Below are 18158 nucleotides of genomic sequence, written 5' to 3' on the forward strand. Positions count from 1 at the left end.
CAAGATTTGCAGTTTTGACTACATGTTAAACTGTAAAATTAAAAAAAAAATGTTTACCAAAACCTGTTTTACCTTACATAATTTTATTTTAAGATTAACCTTTAATACAGTTTACAATAATTTAGGTACCACGGCACCACGACCACCAATATTAAATTGATTAAAAAAAAAAATATAAAACAATAAAATCACAATGAAGATCTATTTACTTGAACGTTTTGCACTGAATCTAATTTGGATATAGGTACTTCAAAATTAATGAACTGTAATCGTCATAATGGGTAAAATAAAATTACGTAACAAAAAAAAAAAAAATTGAATACTCAAAAACTTTTTGAGGTAGTTTCTCAAGTTTCTGTATTAATCATTTTAGATTCTGAGCGGAGCGAGGAAGCTATTGTTTTTACAATGGTGTTTTTTTTTTTTTTTTTTATATCCTGTATACAAAATTTCTTCCAGAATGAGTGCTTCGATTTCAACATATATTACCTTATATTTTAGCAAATTGGATCAAGATGGTACTTTAGAGAGGTCATTTTTCGATTTTCTCAATAGTTATTTAATGCCATGGGAAAAACCACCGGAAAATTAAGAAAAAACTCTAAAAATGGGATTTTAATTTTTAACGCTTTATTTACCAGTTTATCACCATAGAAACGAATAAAAAATTATAATATTATAATATCAATTCAACTTACATGATAAAATAAATAATAACAAAATATAAAATATCCAGACTGACAAACCGTCTCCGCTCAGAATCGTTTTTCTTATACAATCATATTATATCATTGAATTCAAGTCTAATACAATCCATTATACAATGACCCACTTGTAATCTACTGTACAGTAGAGCGACATCCACTTACCTGCTTTTTTTGGTTTAAATTTTATTGAATCAAAGTTTAATGAACGAAAATCTTAATAATTTAATTTTTATATTTCGCGTGACCGATAATAATATAGTATATATAAAATGATAATAGATAAACTTAAAATCATAATATTCTAGTTCAATTTAAATTTGTTTAATCGTGTGGTTATACCATTTTTTTCTTGCTTAATGCGTTAGCATTACTTCCCCCATATGCTATAAAAAAATAATACATACAAGTGTTAAAACTAAGAACAAATAATTCAACGTATAATACACGTAGAAAAAACATGGAACTATAATCATGAGCTGAAATTCCCATTGCTATAATTTATCAACAAAATCATACGATCACCTGAAAATAGATTACAAAAACTTGACATACCAACAAAGCTGCTAATAATTATAGAAATAAATAATAGTTTTTTTTTAAGTAACTATATTTAACTACATTATTGTTATATTTCACCTAGTCCTCGGGCTAGATAAACAATATAATAAATTAATGAAAGATTTATAGTTTTGACTAATTACACCAAAATTGACATCATGAGATGTCATTTGGTATTTAATATTTATATAGCCAATACTTACTACATAATTAATGATTTAGTAAGCCAAGTCTCAAATTAAAGCTATATAGTAAACCACAACTATTGGTAATAATAGTAACTTCAATTTATAGTAATTTATTATACCTAATAAAACATAACAAAAAACTATAATAGACGTAAGTACATGAACATAACACAAATAATAATTCACAATATTACTTAAGATTGAAATTCAATGGTAAGCATCTAAATTCAATAGGGTTACACAAGTCCTAAGCAACATAAATATAAATGGAAAATCCAGTCCACTGTCAACGACTCATCAAGTTTAAACACTCCAACACGTCTAATTAAGAAAAGTCGAACATCGGAGTAAGATATAGTAAGTACTAGAGTAATACGTAGTTATCAATTCGCAATAAGTAATAATTAATAAAACGTCTATATAACATAATATAGTATTATAATAACCCGGTATTTTAATACACGCACATAATTATAAACTCAATTCCAACCAATTATGCAGTAAATGCAACAGATTATAAAATTTACCTGATACCTCTACAACAGTGTCCACAGACATTTTAGAACTAGAAAATAATTGTCGGGAAACTCTCATGATATATGACATACACCCGCACATAACAAATGACAATCGATTAAGCCGTTAAGGGGGAAGCGGTGATTTTCCATCTTTGAATAACACACATGCAAATTAGGAATTTAGAAAAGTTTTCTTTCCAAGTTTCCAACATAGGTACATATCCTATAAATCGTAAAAAAATTACATGAACAAAGTAAGAATTAAAAATACATTTTTATATTAACATTTTTGGAGAAGATAAAAACAAAAAATAAAAAACTAGGAAAGTCGATTTCAAGTAATCTACGAAAACTTCAAATTGTTTTTTGATTTCTATCACAAGACTGTAGTCTATAGATCTAACAGTACATTGGAATAAAAATACTTTTAAATTCCTATTAGTTAGACAGAACTCTTTATGAATGAAAACTAACACAAATCATAATCATAGGCGCAAATAGGGGGGGGGGGCTTAGGGGATATTAGCACCCCCAATTTTAAAATTAGCACCCTCTAATAATTTATGTGTATATGTGTCAAAGCTTCTCCTTACAACAACAAACAGTTTATCATCAGACATGAGGGTATCAGAGTATAATGAATGAAACAATGAACTCGACAATTGTCATTTTTTCAAATTCAAATCTATTTAGAACATTAATCATTATTTTCCAATGTCTCTACTAAACCCGGTCGTTGTGGTCGGTTATATTATTATCAGTTGTCAAGTTCAGCAGCGACTCAGTGCTATGACAAACTTATGGCGAGTATTTACTAATATAAACATTCCTGTGCCCATATCTAATTCGGACAAAAACCTAATTACGATATACGAATCACTTGTCAGTTGGTGTTCACTTATGAGTTCCAAGTTTTCGACAGTCTGTGTAATTGTGTATGCCGTATGGTATTATATAGTATAATACCCTATACAGGGTGTAATAAATAGAACTGACTTTTGAAATAACTTTTGTTCTAATCAATATTTAAATTGTTTTTTATATACAATTTATAGTCACTTATTTATAGTTTCAAATATATAATGCAAAACATTTTTTTTATATTTTAATTGAGTACTTATTTTTTAACATTGAAAATAAAAAAAATTTTAATTTGATTTCAATTTTTTTAGATATATTCAAAATAGCCAATTTGTGAATCTGATTATCAAAACAATAATTTTGATAGTAAAAACATTTATCTAAGTCAAGTAATTTATTTTTAGAATTTTTGATATATCAATATTTTTTTGACTAAATTAATTTGGAACGTATACGTAAAGTTATTATAATAACTTCTTTCAAAATATTTTTTTTTGCAAATTTGCTGATATGGGTATATTAATTCTTAAATTATTTACTAATCATATAATTTTAACAATTTTTGTCATACGTTTAAGTAACGTCATTTTTTTTTCGTCAAGTCTTTCTGTTTTTCTGTTACACCTTGTATACTAATATTTATTTGTCATATTTTTTGAATAAAATATAAAAAATTTGTTTTAAATTTTTGATAAATTAAAATTGACTATTGTATTCATTTTTATAAAATTTACCTAATACACTATAAGTCTTCAATATTAAATTGTCATAAAACATTTTTGCTCAAATAAGTCATAAATGCCTCATAGTTATAATTGAATTTAAATGCCAAGAAAATGCAGAGCTTAAGCACCCTAATTTTTTTTTATTGAAATTGCGCCTATGATCATAATAATAGTCGTAATACAAATAGATAAAAATAATCACGTACATTGTATAGCATAAATTATCTAAAGGATCAACCCAGAATAGATTAACAATAATATGAACAATTGCATTAATGAATTACATAACGTAACGCATTGAAAAATAATTTTCCTACAATTTTTAACATTCAGCCACCTGTATCTTAATACAATTATAATAACAATAGTAAAATAGTACGTGTATACAATATTATCACAAAATTTAAAATAACAAATATTGATCTTTGAAACTATAAACTATTTTTACTCAGTAAATTGTTTACATTTCTAAGGATGTTTATAAGTCATAAACAATAGATAATAAGGTAATTTGAATTTTTCAAACAAAAAAAAACATACCTATAACTTATAACTAGTTATAAGTAATAAAATAATATTCAATATTGAACCACCCCTTATAAATATGAAATACAAATAATAAGTATTAAATTGTTCTATATTATTCACAGGTAACATTTTAATTACCTAATTTAGAAGAACCTAATTGTTGTTCATAATCAAGGTTGAAACATAAATTTAAAACATTTGTTTTAAACGTTTTGTAAATTGTTTAAAACTAATAAAACATAATATAATATGTTTAAAACAGTGTAAAATCCTAGTGAATATAGTGTTTTTTTTTCAGAAATGAAAAATACACCAACCCTGTTTATAATATTTTTTTTGGATTAATTAAAATAAAATATTATCTTACTATTATTTTAATAATCCATGCATTTTTAAAATCTATTAATAATATCTAAATACCTATAGGATAACCCTTTTATCTTCTTGTAGAATTACTTAGGCCGGGAACATACTATACGGTTTCTCACAGATTTATAACCGCAGCGGTAGAAATCATCCGGTTGTATAATTCGATCGAAATACATCGAATTGAATTAGACCGACCACGCTATTCTGAAATAACCGCCGCGGCTATCATAAACCACAACATGTTGGACGGGGTTCATTACCGCTGCGGCTGTAACCTGACAGTGTATTCAAATACACGACTGGATAATAGCTGGTACATTATCAATGATTTATTTATAATGTCATAAATCATATTATACCATATTAAATATTAATTATTCATTAATCATCATAAATTGCCGATATAGATACTAACCTAAACCTAACCTAAACCTAACCTATTAATTATAAAATTTAAATCGAATAATATAAGTACTTCAAAGATTATGGATTAACATTTTTATTAAATTTGTTATATTAAATAGTAAAAAAAATTAAATTATTAATAGTTAATACCTTCATAATATATTAATATTATTCTATTCTGTGTTAATACCAGAAAATGTTTAGTATTTATGTATAAATATACGTAACGACCTATACCTTATAATATTACATACCTATAAAAATATAAAAATATATAATATATCTACGACTATTTGTTTTGGTAGCGTAGTAAAATTGTGTTGAAGTTCACAGCATCTAAACCTATTGATTGGGTTTAATAATAGGTAGAATATATTATGTTTTCACAGTAAATTGTGTAGGCAGTATTAAATTGTTTCAGTAGGCGTTTGATTTTAATAAATACTCTATATTTAAAAAATCTAATATTGCAAATAACTAATTTTATAAAACTATAAATAATAAGGAAGTTATAATTAATAACCAATTATCTTAAATTAGTTAGGAAATTAAAAGTGACTCTAGTAATCTAGTATCTTTTTTAAGTAAAGATAAATCAATTTGGAAACAAATACGCAATTTCAGTTCAGTGGTATATTCTATGAATTTGCGATTTCCATATTTCCATATAACTTTATATTATTGTTTAAATAAAAACTTGATAACACACAGCTGTGTAACCAAGGATTTGGGAGCATAGTCCTCAGAATATTAACTACGTTTTAACATTTAAAAAAAGAATGTATTCAAGAACCGAAAACGAATGAAATGGATAATCCGTGTTAAAATTTAACGCACAAAGATAATTAAATAAATATTATTTAGATATTAATAGATTTTTAAAGTGATAATAATTTGAATTGTATTATTATTTAAGTAAGACAAACCAACGTTATGATTTTTTTTTTAAAACTTTAATACTACAAAAAGCTGGACCTAATGTATGGCCCTTACTTAGAGTCTGCATTTTCTGGACGTCCTTATATGGTCTTGTGACTGCCAGGCCGCCTACAGAAGATACTACTGAAGGTCAAACAACTGTTGTCTTGTCACCCACCCAAACACAAAATACGTTTACCTATTATTTCAACAAATGATACTTTTCGTAACAATATAAAAGGGTAGTAAATAATATTTCGAATTCTAAATAAAATTATCATAAATAGCAACAGAATAAATACATACCTCCTCGTAATTAGTACTTAAATCAATCAGGTTTAAAATTATGAAATCCACTCATCACTTTACAAAAATAATTTGTAACTACCCTACGATTTTTAAGCTTGAAAATGAATAAATAAAGTACATTTTTATTATAAAAATTAGATATGAGTGTAAAGCATATTTTAAATACTTAATATATACTTAAAACAGACATAAAAGTACTTAAACTGATTTTTATTTACAGATAATTTTAACTTGAATCACATTGCTGTAAAAGCTTGAACAATTGATCATTTATTATGTTCAATAACTCATTCCTAGGTACTAACTTAAATTGTCATAAAAAATTAATTTTTTATAATTTAATTATAATTAAATTACATGGGCATGTTACTGAAATTATATTATTAATATATTATAACCACTTGTTCAATACCTACTTACCAATTTTGAATTTCCAGAAAAAATAATTAAAAAATTTTTTTTAGCCAATATTGTTAGAATAAAGTAATAATACAGTAAACAAGCATGCTTAGTATTTCAAGATAAATTATTAAATTTTCAGAAACAAGCTATATTTTAACAGGAATTCTACATATAATAAATTAAATAAATGCAGATGCTACTTAATTTACAAAATTTGTAGTGCATTCCTAATAAAAATGTTTATTTAAAATAATTAACATAAAATAATTATAGGTAGCAATAATTAAACAGATTTATGAAATAAAACAAGATAGGAAAGCTCACTCTACTAGCGTACTAAATTCCTGGTATCTAAACGAATCCAACGCAATAAATTATAATTCCATGCACAATTTATGTACAGTAACTACGGACAATAAATATTAATATTAATAATTGTAGCTGTGTACTGGTAACAAACGGAAAGGACACAAGAGGGATATAAAATGTTCTAAACTAAAAAAATATGTTTATAACCTAAAAGGTAAGTTTTAATCAGTTACTAAAATTAGATAAATTATAATTACTATAGATTAAATGGTACTTTGAGAAATATAAAATTTTTAAAAATTATTTGGTACCAACTAATTCACTTTTTTTTAAATAGAATTAACAGTGCGAGATCATAAATTATAGGTTAATACTAAGAAAGCATAGTTGTATAGATATTGATAAGAAAACATAAATATAAGATTAATATTTTAAAATTATAAGTTCATAAGTTTTTTTATTGAATGTAAGGATTAGTTAGTCACAAATACGTAACATTTTTTTTCAATTACATTAATTTGGGAGTAAATCAATCACATTAAACTGAGTATTAAACAAATAAATAAATTCCATTGATAGTGTAGCTACTAATTAAATGAAGTGTAAGTTTAAACGAAGCATGTAAAACACATCTAACATATTATACTATGTTGCCTCGCATGTTGCATAGTTAACACATTATGAAAGGAGAAATACTATGCTACCCAACTTATTAATTAGGTAAGTACCTATGTGGCTATATATATTATCTTGATATCTACTATACCCATAAACTTATCACTTATACATAAGTCTATAAGTATCTGATTATGCATAGACTATATAGGTACTCCACGAATAATGTGCCTAACTAATATGTAACAAATGTAACGTCTATAACTGCCTTATTATTCTATAACATTAAAAACTCAGATTATTAACTATTGCTAAGTTCAAATTAGTATTAGCAATAATATTTTATATGTTTGCATTCAATTTTAGTTAATTGGTAGGTGGTATATACCTACTATTGTTTTCAAAAACATTTTGAAGTTAGGTCAAGAGTGGGAAGAGTGATCAAATAAAAATCATATATACTAAATTGAACATTTGATTAAACAACAACATCTTATTGATTGGTAAAATTTATTTAAGTGCATAAAACTTACTTTACATCATAAATAAAATGGTTGCACCCAAAAATATATAACCTCGTATATAACTGTGAATACCATCATAGCTTCAGACAATTAAATTTAATATAAATAATTATCTAATTATTAGGAATGATTAGATACCTAGTTACATATTAGTTAACTATTTAAGTAACAAATAACATTAAAATTTAAAACTATAAATATAAATAATAAATATATAATTATCAATGGTCTATGAGTTCAATGGTCTTTGCTACTTTGATATTTAAATTATTGTATTTCCAAAAATGTGTCTAACCTATAGAACCAATTATAGGTGTTTTGGCCCACAACAATAATTTACCTATACTTTGTTAATCTGCATAAACAATGGACATGTAAACATTTCATAAATTATAAACATGAAAAACAACATGTCATTACAGAAAATGATCTGGTATTACATACAACACAATAATTAGAATTTAAATGTATATGATTTATTGATTTAAGTAGGTATGTTTATGCTATAAAGTAATTATTAATTCTGAGTAAATTTAAATAAGTTTGATACCTACAAAAATGATTGGATTTAAATTAAGTAGGTACTTCAATAATTATATGACTTTTTATAAGTACTAAAATACTGTAGGTACTTAGATACCCAAAATATAACTATAGGTACATAATGTTATGAGAAATAAAAAATGAATCATGTACGTGGGTGTATGTTAGGTAGGTACATATTGGAGTAGGTACCTACATACCTACATTATTTTAAATTGAAGGTATTTGAACCATATAAATACTGAATAGGTACATGGGTACTTACTACATCAAGGTCCAACAATATGTACCTACTACCTAATAGTGGTTATGTACTAATATAGTTAGTATTTTTATTTACACAGATTTACTTAAGTTAATACCAACAGATTACCAATAATAAGTAGGTACTTATAATATGTTTTACCAATTGAAAAAGTTAGCAGTTGGTTAGTAGGTACAGATAGATATTTAATAGGTATTTAATATTTATAGAAGTATTCATGTACTATATAGACTATAGAGTATTCAATAAAAAAAAGTTTTTATAACCAATTTACCTAATATAGGCAAAATATAATTTCTATCAATGATGTTTAACACTGATCCAATTCTATCTATTTGTAGGTCTCCATAAGGCATTAGCATTTTATGCAAACATTTAAGTTTGGCTACATGCCCACACAAAATGTCATCCACTGAGTAACTTGCATTCCAAATATTTTAAGTTATAAAAATGTCCATCAATAAGTATATACCTACCTAATTTTGATAACTTAAGTTAGGTAGGTACCTTGGTAGGTATTATATGTAAATCTATTAAGTATTAGTCAGTATACTTTAACGTGTAAAAGACAACATTTGTAGGGAAATACACATCTTTTTTTACTGAACAGAGTTTGAATAGGTTGTACGTAGTTTTTGTTATAGTAGTTTCGTAGGTTATTTGTTCAATCTGGACTTTTATAAATTCAATCTAGACCTAATATACTGAATTAAAAAAATTAAATAGTACCTATCTATCTACTCAGCAAAAGATTTAAAACTATTATCCGGGTACTAAAGTGAACCTATCTGTATAAAAAACTAACAATCAATCGAGCAATCAATTAACTATATTTTAACGGGTCTACATATTTAAAAAGAGTAAAAATAATGGTAGGTAGTTACCTAAAAATTATTCATTAATGTATTTTTATCAAATTGATAGATATTTAATAAATTGATATATAGATCAACCCAAGCAACCTATCTAATTAACCATCATCAATGAAAATAAAATAATTAACTATTAAGTTCTCAAATAGATAGGTACCTATGTAATAAATTATTTATCAATGATTTCAATATACCAAACTTTTACGAAAGGCAATAGCAGATATTAAAAGATAAAAAATTAACTACTCCAACAAATTGTAATAAGTACCTACCTACCTATTCACACAAGTTGCCTATATTTTATAATATAATAGGTATGTAGGAACTATGTTATACCTAAATTAAAAAAAAAACATCTAAAATAAGAAAATCGAATTGAATAAAATAGGTAGATAGGTAAGTACTTACCCATACTAAATACATATCCAGGTAGATACATAATTTCAATACAATCATCAATAATAATTCAATAATAATTTTATATTGATAATGTGAGTAGCGAAATGAATAACAGGGAAAAAATGTTTTGTACCTAATGAAAAATTATCAAACGAATCCGTTCCTACCAACATAGGTAATTATGGCCAGATAGCACGAAAAGCTAGGCCATTAGAAGCCCAACACCACCAGTGCCTTAGCCCATCGTTAGATTCTCATAGCTGTTTTCCTCTTATTCGGCGGAACCGTAAAAAATAAGGAAACAAAGGTTATGGATGTACCGTCAAACATAAATATGACAGAGGTATGTTACATGGGTAATAATAATATGAGTGTCTCTCAATCGATGACGACTAAACGTACGGCGAGGACTACGGTTGTGTTTGCAAACCAAGTCCAGCCTGCTGCTAGCCACACCTAAGTAAGCAGACCGGGCTAGACTTGACCAGCCAGTCAAAGGACAGACCTATCCACCTGACCAACCCATATGACAATATTTACACAACGTGAGGGCACACCGTAATCATCTATCTCTTACCGTCGGTTCGTTTGATCTTGATGTCCATGGCCAACTTCAAGTTGACGCCGTCGAATAACGCTTCTTCCACTTGCATGTTGATGTCGTAAGTTTTTTCCGGACGACGACCAAAAGGCGGGCACGACGACCGAGTCGGGGGCCCTGTGTAGCGTATGTGTATGTGTGAGGGGGGGAGGGTGGGAGGAGAACGATAACGATACAAAGGCGCGATACGCGTAACGACCAACGATTAAGTATTAACAATATTGTATAACGATAGTATTACCATTGGCGGCGGACGGACGAACGATATGCTTAGATATATTTAATTATTTTTTTTTAAACGTATTTCGTACGACACGCGATAAACCATAAAAATATGTAATAACAATAATAAAATAAGATCGAGACGACCGTCGAGGGGAAACGTCACGCGAACGGCCGCACCAGCCGTGTTGTGCGCAAAACCGTTACACCGGACGACGACTGATAACCACTAGCGGTGGCGACGGCCGACATATGCGCGCGGCGACTACCGGCGGAGGACGACGACTCGCAAGGCGACTGAGTAGGAGGCGGTGGAGTAGTGGGACGGTCGTGGAGGTGGCAGAGAAGGAGGTGAAGACCGACGGTTACGGACGACAAAGGCCAACGACCAACGACGGATCCATAACACGCGATCGCGGGGGCCCCCTAATCGAACGCTGCGCTGTTTTCGGTCGAACGACGTGAAAAAAAAAATCCCCCAAGTAAGCTATAGTAGATCCGAGGTCGTAACCGACGAGCGTCTCGCCCATAAAATATAGATAAGACGACGTCGGTGGTGCGTTTCCACCGGACCGCGATAGGTTTTTGGGTCGCTTTGCCGCCGATTTGTATGCAATTCGTCCGTCTCGTGGGATTGTTGGATAGGGATTAGGGAAGCGAACTAATGTTCAATAAAAAACTAATTAAGTAATAACCAATATACTGTAAATAATAATAAGTAATAACCAATAACGTATTAAGATTAACAAATAACAATTAATGTCATGAGTCACGAAGATCACTCGACGGAGGCGGTTTAACGAAATTCAAAACTGCCGTAGTGCCGTGCCGTACGCACTCCGCCCTCCACGGACGCCGTGCAACCGTGCAAGTGCAAGCGGCAAGGTCGTGTCTACGGCGGTGCCAACCCCCCGGCGCTGACAAGCTTGTAATACTATAATCATCGTTAAAAATATGTAAAATTAAAAACGATTGTTTACGATTTGAAATTGAAAAAAATTGGAAAAATATAATACCTACAACTCTGACAATACCATGGATTATAATACGTAAGACAGAATAGAAACTTTTGAAAATGCCAAAAATACTTCTCGTTCACGATATTCTTTTATACCGTTGGATATTCTATTGTTTTAAAAGCAAAACTGAGAAAGTGCGAAATCGGATTAAAGTTTAGTATCATAATATAGTATTTGACTGATTCAACATTTTTTAAACCGTTGAAACTCCTTCAACGGACTTTCAAACGGTACATGACCACGTTTCGCGAGCCAAGGCTGATAACAAACTATGGCGTGCGGTAACACTGTACAACTTTATTTCAAATTTAAGCTGACCGCGGTTTTCAAATCATCTGCTAAATAGGACGCAGACTGGTTTCCAACTAGTATAGATCGTAAATTTGTTAAACAAGTCACAAAATCAAAAGATTGTTCTAATTCAGATTTCAGATGACGTTCAATGCAGACAATGACGGTCGACGACGACAACGATGGTGGTTTTTACTTTCGGCTACTATATCGAACTTCGACGTAGAATGTATTTAATATCATTATAATAGTTTCTAAACTATTTTTTTTTTTACCTAATGACTATCATTTCGTATCCTACTGTTTTATCGATTTTAATTAAAATAGGTATATCATGAAAATGAGAATCTATTATACTTATTAGTTATTAGTAGGTAATTACTAATTATATATTAACAGAATGTTTTCAATTGTTCCAGTCTATATTGATCATGGTGAATTGGTCGCAAATAATTGATTTTCGCATTCCTGTGAATTTATCGGCACAATTGGTCGCCAGGATTATTGATTTCTGAACACAAATGTGTTTTCTTTGTAGTTTGTTATCAGACTATACTAGGACACATAAGTCACTTAGTAAATTTCATAAAGAATATTTAAATACTATTAATTACTTATTTATTTATTTTTAAATAAAGGTCTTTTTGATAAATTTGCAATGTGGATAACAAATATTATTAACAGATATATGTGATAATATTATATACTAAAAATTATACCATTATAATATTATACTAAAATTAAAAGAAAAAGAAAATAATATGAGTGTTGAAAAGAAGTATAAAGACCACGCAGAATGTATTACAAAAATATGTGACGACTAGGTTCATTGACTCAAGGCCCGGTCGCTTCACCGCAGTTGGACCGGGCCCGCTTTTATATGTAAAATTAAAAAGTCAATTTGATGAGTAAAAAAAAAGTATCATTTGTATACATTTAATCGTTGTAATTATAATACCTACCTACCTATATTAGTTTACGTCAAATGTGAAAAGGATGTATCGAATTTCACAAGAGTTAATCATTAAAATTCAATTTTTAAAGCTGAAAATTATATAAAAAAAACTATCTACGATGCACTTTATCGAAGAAAAAACAACAAAAAGCTGACCAACTAAAATATAATGATATAATTGACACATTTGCTGATTTAAAACGGGAGGAAAGTTAATTTATAGGTAAAAAGGTAATATATTTTTATACTGTATTAGATATAGCCGTATATGTACCTACTATATTATTGACTTGTAATTTATCAATATTATGAGATTAATTTTTAAGTACCAGCTATATATATATATATGACTTGTGTTATTCATTTTTTAAGTTATTCATATTATTGTAGGCACAAAGTATACTACATGTAATATGTTTTTATGTCTATTTGCACCCTTGACCATTTTTAGTTTTTACCTTTACATCATGTATGCAAACTGACAAGTGACGATATAATGACATTTTAACCACCCCCCCTCCCCCCATTTTTTTTATTATTATTAATGTGACAGGACGGCCATGATTGTCATACATATGAATAATGAATTACAAAAAATAAATTAGACTTTTTAAAAGAAATAGCCCATCAATTTAATTAATTATAATTTATTACATTATAACTAAATATTACATAATGTACGTGAAATTCACCAACTGCAGTTATAATATTAATATCGTATCAAATTTTAAATAATTGTATAAAAAAAAACTCCATAAATAACAGTATTATAATATAATATTTGTGTAAGATCTAAAGTCCTAAGGAGTGATGTTTACCTAAACATTTTGAGCTAATAGCAATGTAATGTGTAATTTTCCTTAGGCATTAAATTTATACCGGCGAGTATGAGTATCGATTGATAAATTGTACCCGGAAGTCATCGCAACCAATTAACCGATATTTAATTCACGATAAATTTACCCGATAGGCACCACACTCTCCAGATAGGTTATCTTAAAAATAAACTTAAAAATAATCATAAATTATATCCAGTTAAGGCATGCATCAAATGCTAAAATATCCAAAAAAAGGCTCTTTAATATTTATATTGTATGTATAAAGTTTGCTTAGCACCCCCTTTATTTGATCTCGGCTATACGCCTCCAATGGTACTAGGCCGTACTACTGCCTACCGTACTATATATATTATTTTATTATATTATAATATATAGTTATCTATATTCTATATATTATATAGATAACTATATAATAGTATAAGTGTATAACCCTTCAGTCGTTTCCCAGGTTACGCACAAATAATCACATAAAAAGTATTTATATATATATATTATTAATGTACTATGTATCATGACTAAATAAGTATATAGGTATAATATAGGTAAGTATCGCTAAAAACTGTAGGTAGGTATTGGTATAATATTCATAAACCATCAAAGCTCGAAAGAAAATAATTGTTAATAGTATTAACTTCATACGTCTGCACGTCCATCTATCTATATTTATATATTGTCTATGTATTATACTCGTGTAATACTGTGATTAGCCGATTGTATGCGATAAAAAATTATTCAAAACGTTCATAAAAAAAAAAATGTTAATAATCATAACAATTTGCACACGACCATATTATACAATATATTACCAATATGGATACATCGCTATAATATAAACCATCCAAACACCGGCATACGGCATTGCGCCGTTACTAGAATATGTATAATCGAAACCTCAGGACAATAATAATCCTTTTGAAAATCGTGTCAACGCTCAATAATGAGCGTTATTTGAATTCCGTTGCTTAGCGGATTAATATTATACACTTATCACTACACACACTATATCAGAACATGTTCAGATACATCATGACTAAATAAATGATAATATAAACATTTGGTAAAAATTTTAAGTATCTACAAATTATTTGGTTTTACTATTTTTTAGTTTCACCAAACAAATAAAACGATCAATTTTGTCGAACACTGGTTTTGCGTAAAATTTTTCCTTAAGTTTTTTTTTCATTGTTTTCTCCGATTATTAAGATAAAGTACTGGGGGTATTATTTTTCACCTCTCAAAGTACAAATTAAATCCAATTTGCTACCATAAATCGCCCCCAAGTTAAAAATCGAAGTATTATTAGTGCTCCAGATAATGGTGATAGGCACAAAATAAAAAAACACATCATTGTAAAATCAATACATTCATTTTCCCCTCAGAATCTAAAAACATATATTGTATATAATTTTAAGCAATTAAAAATTTTAGTCAAATTTTCCCATTTAAGTGCTATTTTTGATAATTTATATACCTATAAAGTCAGATTTCTTTTATACTTTTGATAAATAAGGGAAGTTATTAGGACGAAGGAACGTAGGACGTATAGGACATAAAAGTGGACATAGTTATTAGTTATCAACAATTGTTTTTCGGATAATTTTAAATACCTAAACCTAAAAAGTAATTAATATACTACACATCTCAATATTTGTTATGTTATATTCAAGTTATTTAGAGTGATTTCATTTGGAAATTGCCGAGTTCCATCAACGGGAGTATAAGCAATAGGTAAAGCTAAAAGTTGGAGAGCAACATAAGAAATTTATATTCAAATGGTTATTCAGAAAAATATTGATGTTAAGATTGTAAAACAAAGCAAAAGTACTATAAAATATTTATTGAATTTGGAAAGAAATTATATAAATTTAATTATATATAATTAATAAATATATATTTTTTAATTTTTAGATTTTGGAAATAAAATAAAAAAGAGAATTATTTTTAAATAATAAATAAATATTGGTTATACAAATTTTGTACATGTTATACACCTTACCAAATTTCTAGGATATAAATTATACAGCTATAAAAATTCAAAATCAAGAAATATTAAAAAATATTTTATAAATATGGCTTAAAATTTGCATGTTTTAGTCAAATGTTACAATAAAAATAAAAATTATCAGTGTCTCAATTTTTTTTTTATACGAAATCAAAATAACTGTGTAAAAATATAATTTTTTAAGTCACAACATACACCAATAACGGCATAATAATAATAAAAAAAAAAGATGTAGCAATATCAAACATGGGAAGAAAATAAACACTCCAAAGATAATATAAAACTATGCTTAATAATAAATAACTAAAAATAAATAATACTGATGGGGTATGAAGAAAATAAAGTTAATTGATAAATTCTGCAAAAAAATTCAACAAGTGAAGTTTTTTGTTTTTACAACAATTAACTAGATTATTTAATTTGGAAATTTCCGAGTTCCAGCAACGGGAGTATATAAAAAAAAAAAAAAAGCATAAGCAATAGGTAAAGCTAAAAGTTGGAGAGCTACAAGAAAACAGGTTTTTTGATGTCGGTTACCATCTTAGTCGTAGTCAAAGTTTTTAGTCATTGCCAACAACTGTTTGTCTTTTTGTAACCATTTGTCCATTTCTGTTCAGATTCTAGTAACGACTTGTGTTTATCTAGCATTTCATCTTCTTGTTCTTGCAGTTGGGAAACAGCTTCGTGGAAATCGTACAAGTCGGCGGACAATTCTTCTCCCTCTTGGAACAAATTAATTTAATTTAATTTAATTTAAAAGTAAATAAATATAACTATAACTTTAAAATACTTACATTAAGCGATCTTAGTGCTGCTTAATCGTCATCAACCATACTGACATAGTGACATCTTGTAAGTTACGAGATATATTCAGCAATGACTAAAAACGTTGACTTCAATCAAGATGGTAATCGAGATCAAAAAACTTGATTTCTTGTAGCTCTCCAACTTTTAGCTTTACCTATTGATTATGCTTTCTTTTTTTTTATACTTCCCTTGCTGGAACTCGGAAAATTCCTAATGAAATAATCTAGTTGATTGTTGTAAAAACAAAAAAATTCACTTGTTTATTTTTTTGCAGAATTTATCAATTAACTTTATTTTCTTCATACTTCATCAGTATTATTTAATTTTAGTTATTTATTATTAAGCATAGTTACACCAAAAACCAAAAATGATTTTGCGGAAAACTTATTTTGCGTAAAAATTCCTGTTTTTCATTAATTTTTATGTTGTTTTTCCCGTCGCTTTTAAAAACTATCGGGAATTTAACACACATGATTTTAAAATCAACATCGCTCCGCTCAGAATCTAAAATGAAAAATATAAACATAAAAAGGGCATAAGTACCTCGTTCATTCATTGTTTTGGTTCATTGAAATTACTAAAATATAATTGGTATATATAATATACACATATTTTTTAGATTCTGAGTGGAACGATGAATGTATTGATTTTACAATGTTTTTTCTTTTTTTTTTTTTTTTTAATTTTTTTTTTTTTTGTGTCTGTGTATACGATAAGTAGTCGAAATAATGCTTCGATTATCAACTTCAGTATCTTGTTCGATTGGAAAGTGAATATCGCTGGTGCATTGAGGAGGTCAAAATTTAAAATTCCCAGTAATTTTCAAAAGCGCCGTGAAAAACAAAAGAAAAATTAAGGAAAAACGGGAATTTTTACGCAAAATCGATTTTTCACAAAATTGAATTTGGTTTTTGGTGTAACTTTAAAAAAAATGACCGTAGATACATGAAATTTTCAATGGTTGTTTATATTTCCATTTTCTATACACGATAACATTTTCAAAATATTTTGATTTGTTTTGAGCTGTTTACGGACAATTTCAGTTTCCAATTTAATTAGTTTTTTTTTCTATGAATGTCAATAAAACTTTATTTGTTGAGTAAAAATACTTTAAAATTTAATACAAGGCTCCTACTATATTGTTACAATGAGATTTAAAATATATTAAAAATCCTTAGTCACAGTTTTTTTTTTATTAGCATTTAAAGTTCAAAAATTGACACAATATGTAAAAATCACGAAAATTAGCAAATTATTTTGAGTTAATAATTCGTAAACATTTTTTTTTTAGAACTAAGATTTTAAAATGTAATACAAGATTCTTTATAGGATAATCTATCTTTACCAAAAAAAAAAATGTCTATAAGAAACGGCGAAATTAAATTTTTATGAGCGTTTGAAATTCAT

The 18158-nt window shown here is 27.7% G+C and overlaps 1 protein-coding gene across 1 annotated transcript in view; it reads right to left on the bottom strand.

The window, feature by feature from the left end:
• The window catches only part of LOC100162821 (kinesin-like protein KIF2A), a 23705-nt gene extending 12104 nt beyond the window's left edge, over nucleotides 1-11601 (bottom strand). The window contains exon 1 of the mRNA XM_001947612.5: nucleotides 10593-11601. Coding sequence (XP_001947647.2) covers nucleotides 10593-10668 — 76 coding nt within the window. The 5' untranslated portion in view covers nucleotides 10669-11601. The remainder of the gene's footprint in view (nucleotides 1-10592) is intronic.
• Between the last annotated feature and the right edge of the window lie 6557 nt (nucleotides 11602-18158).

The sequence above is a fragment of the Acyrthosiphon pisum genome, chromosome A1 (assembly GCF_005508785.2).
Source record: "Acyrthosiphon pisum isolate AL4f chromosome A1, pea_aphid_22Mar2018_4r6ur, whole genome shotgun sequence".
NCBI lineage: Eukaryota > Metazoa > Arthropoda > Insecta > Hemiptera > Aphididae > Acyrthosiphon > Acyrthosiphon pisum.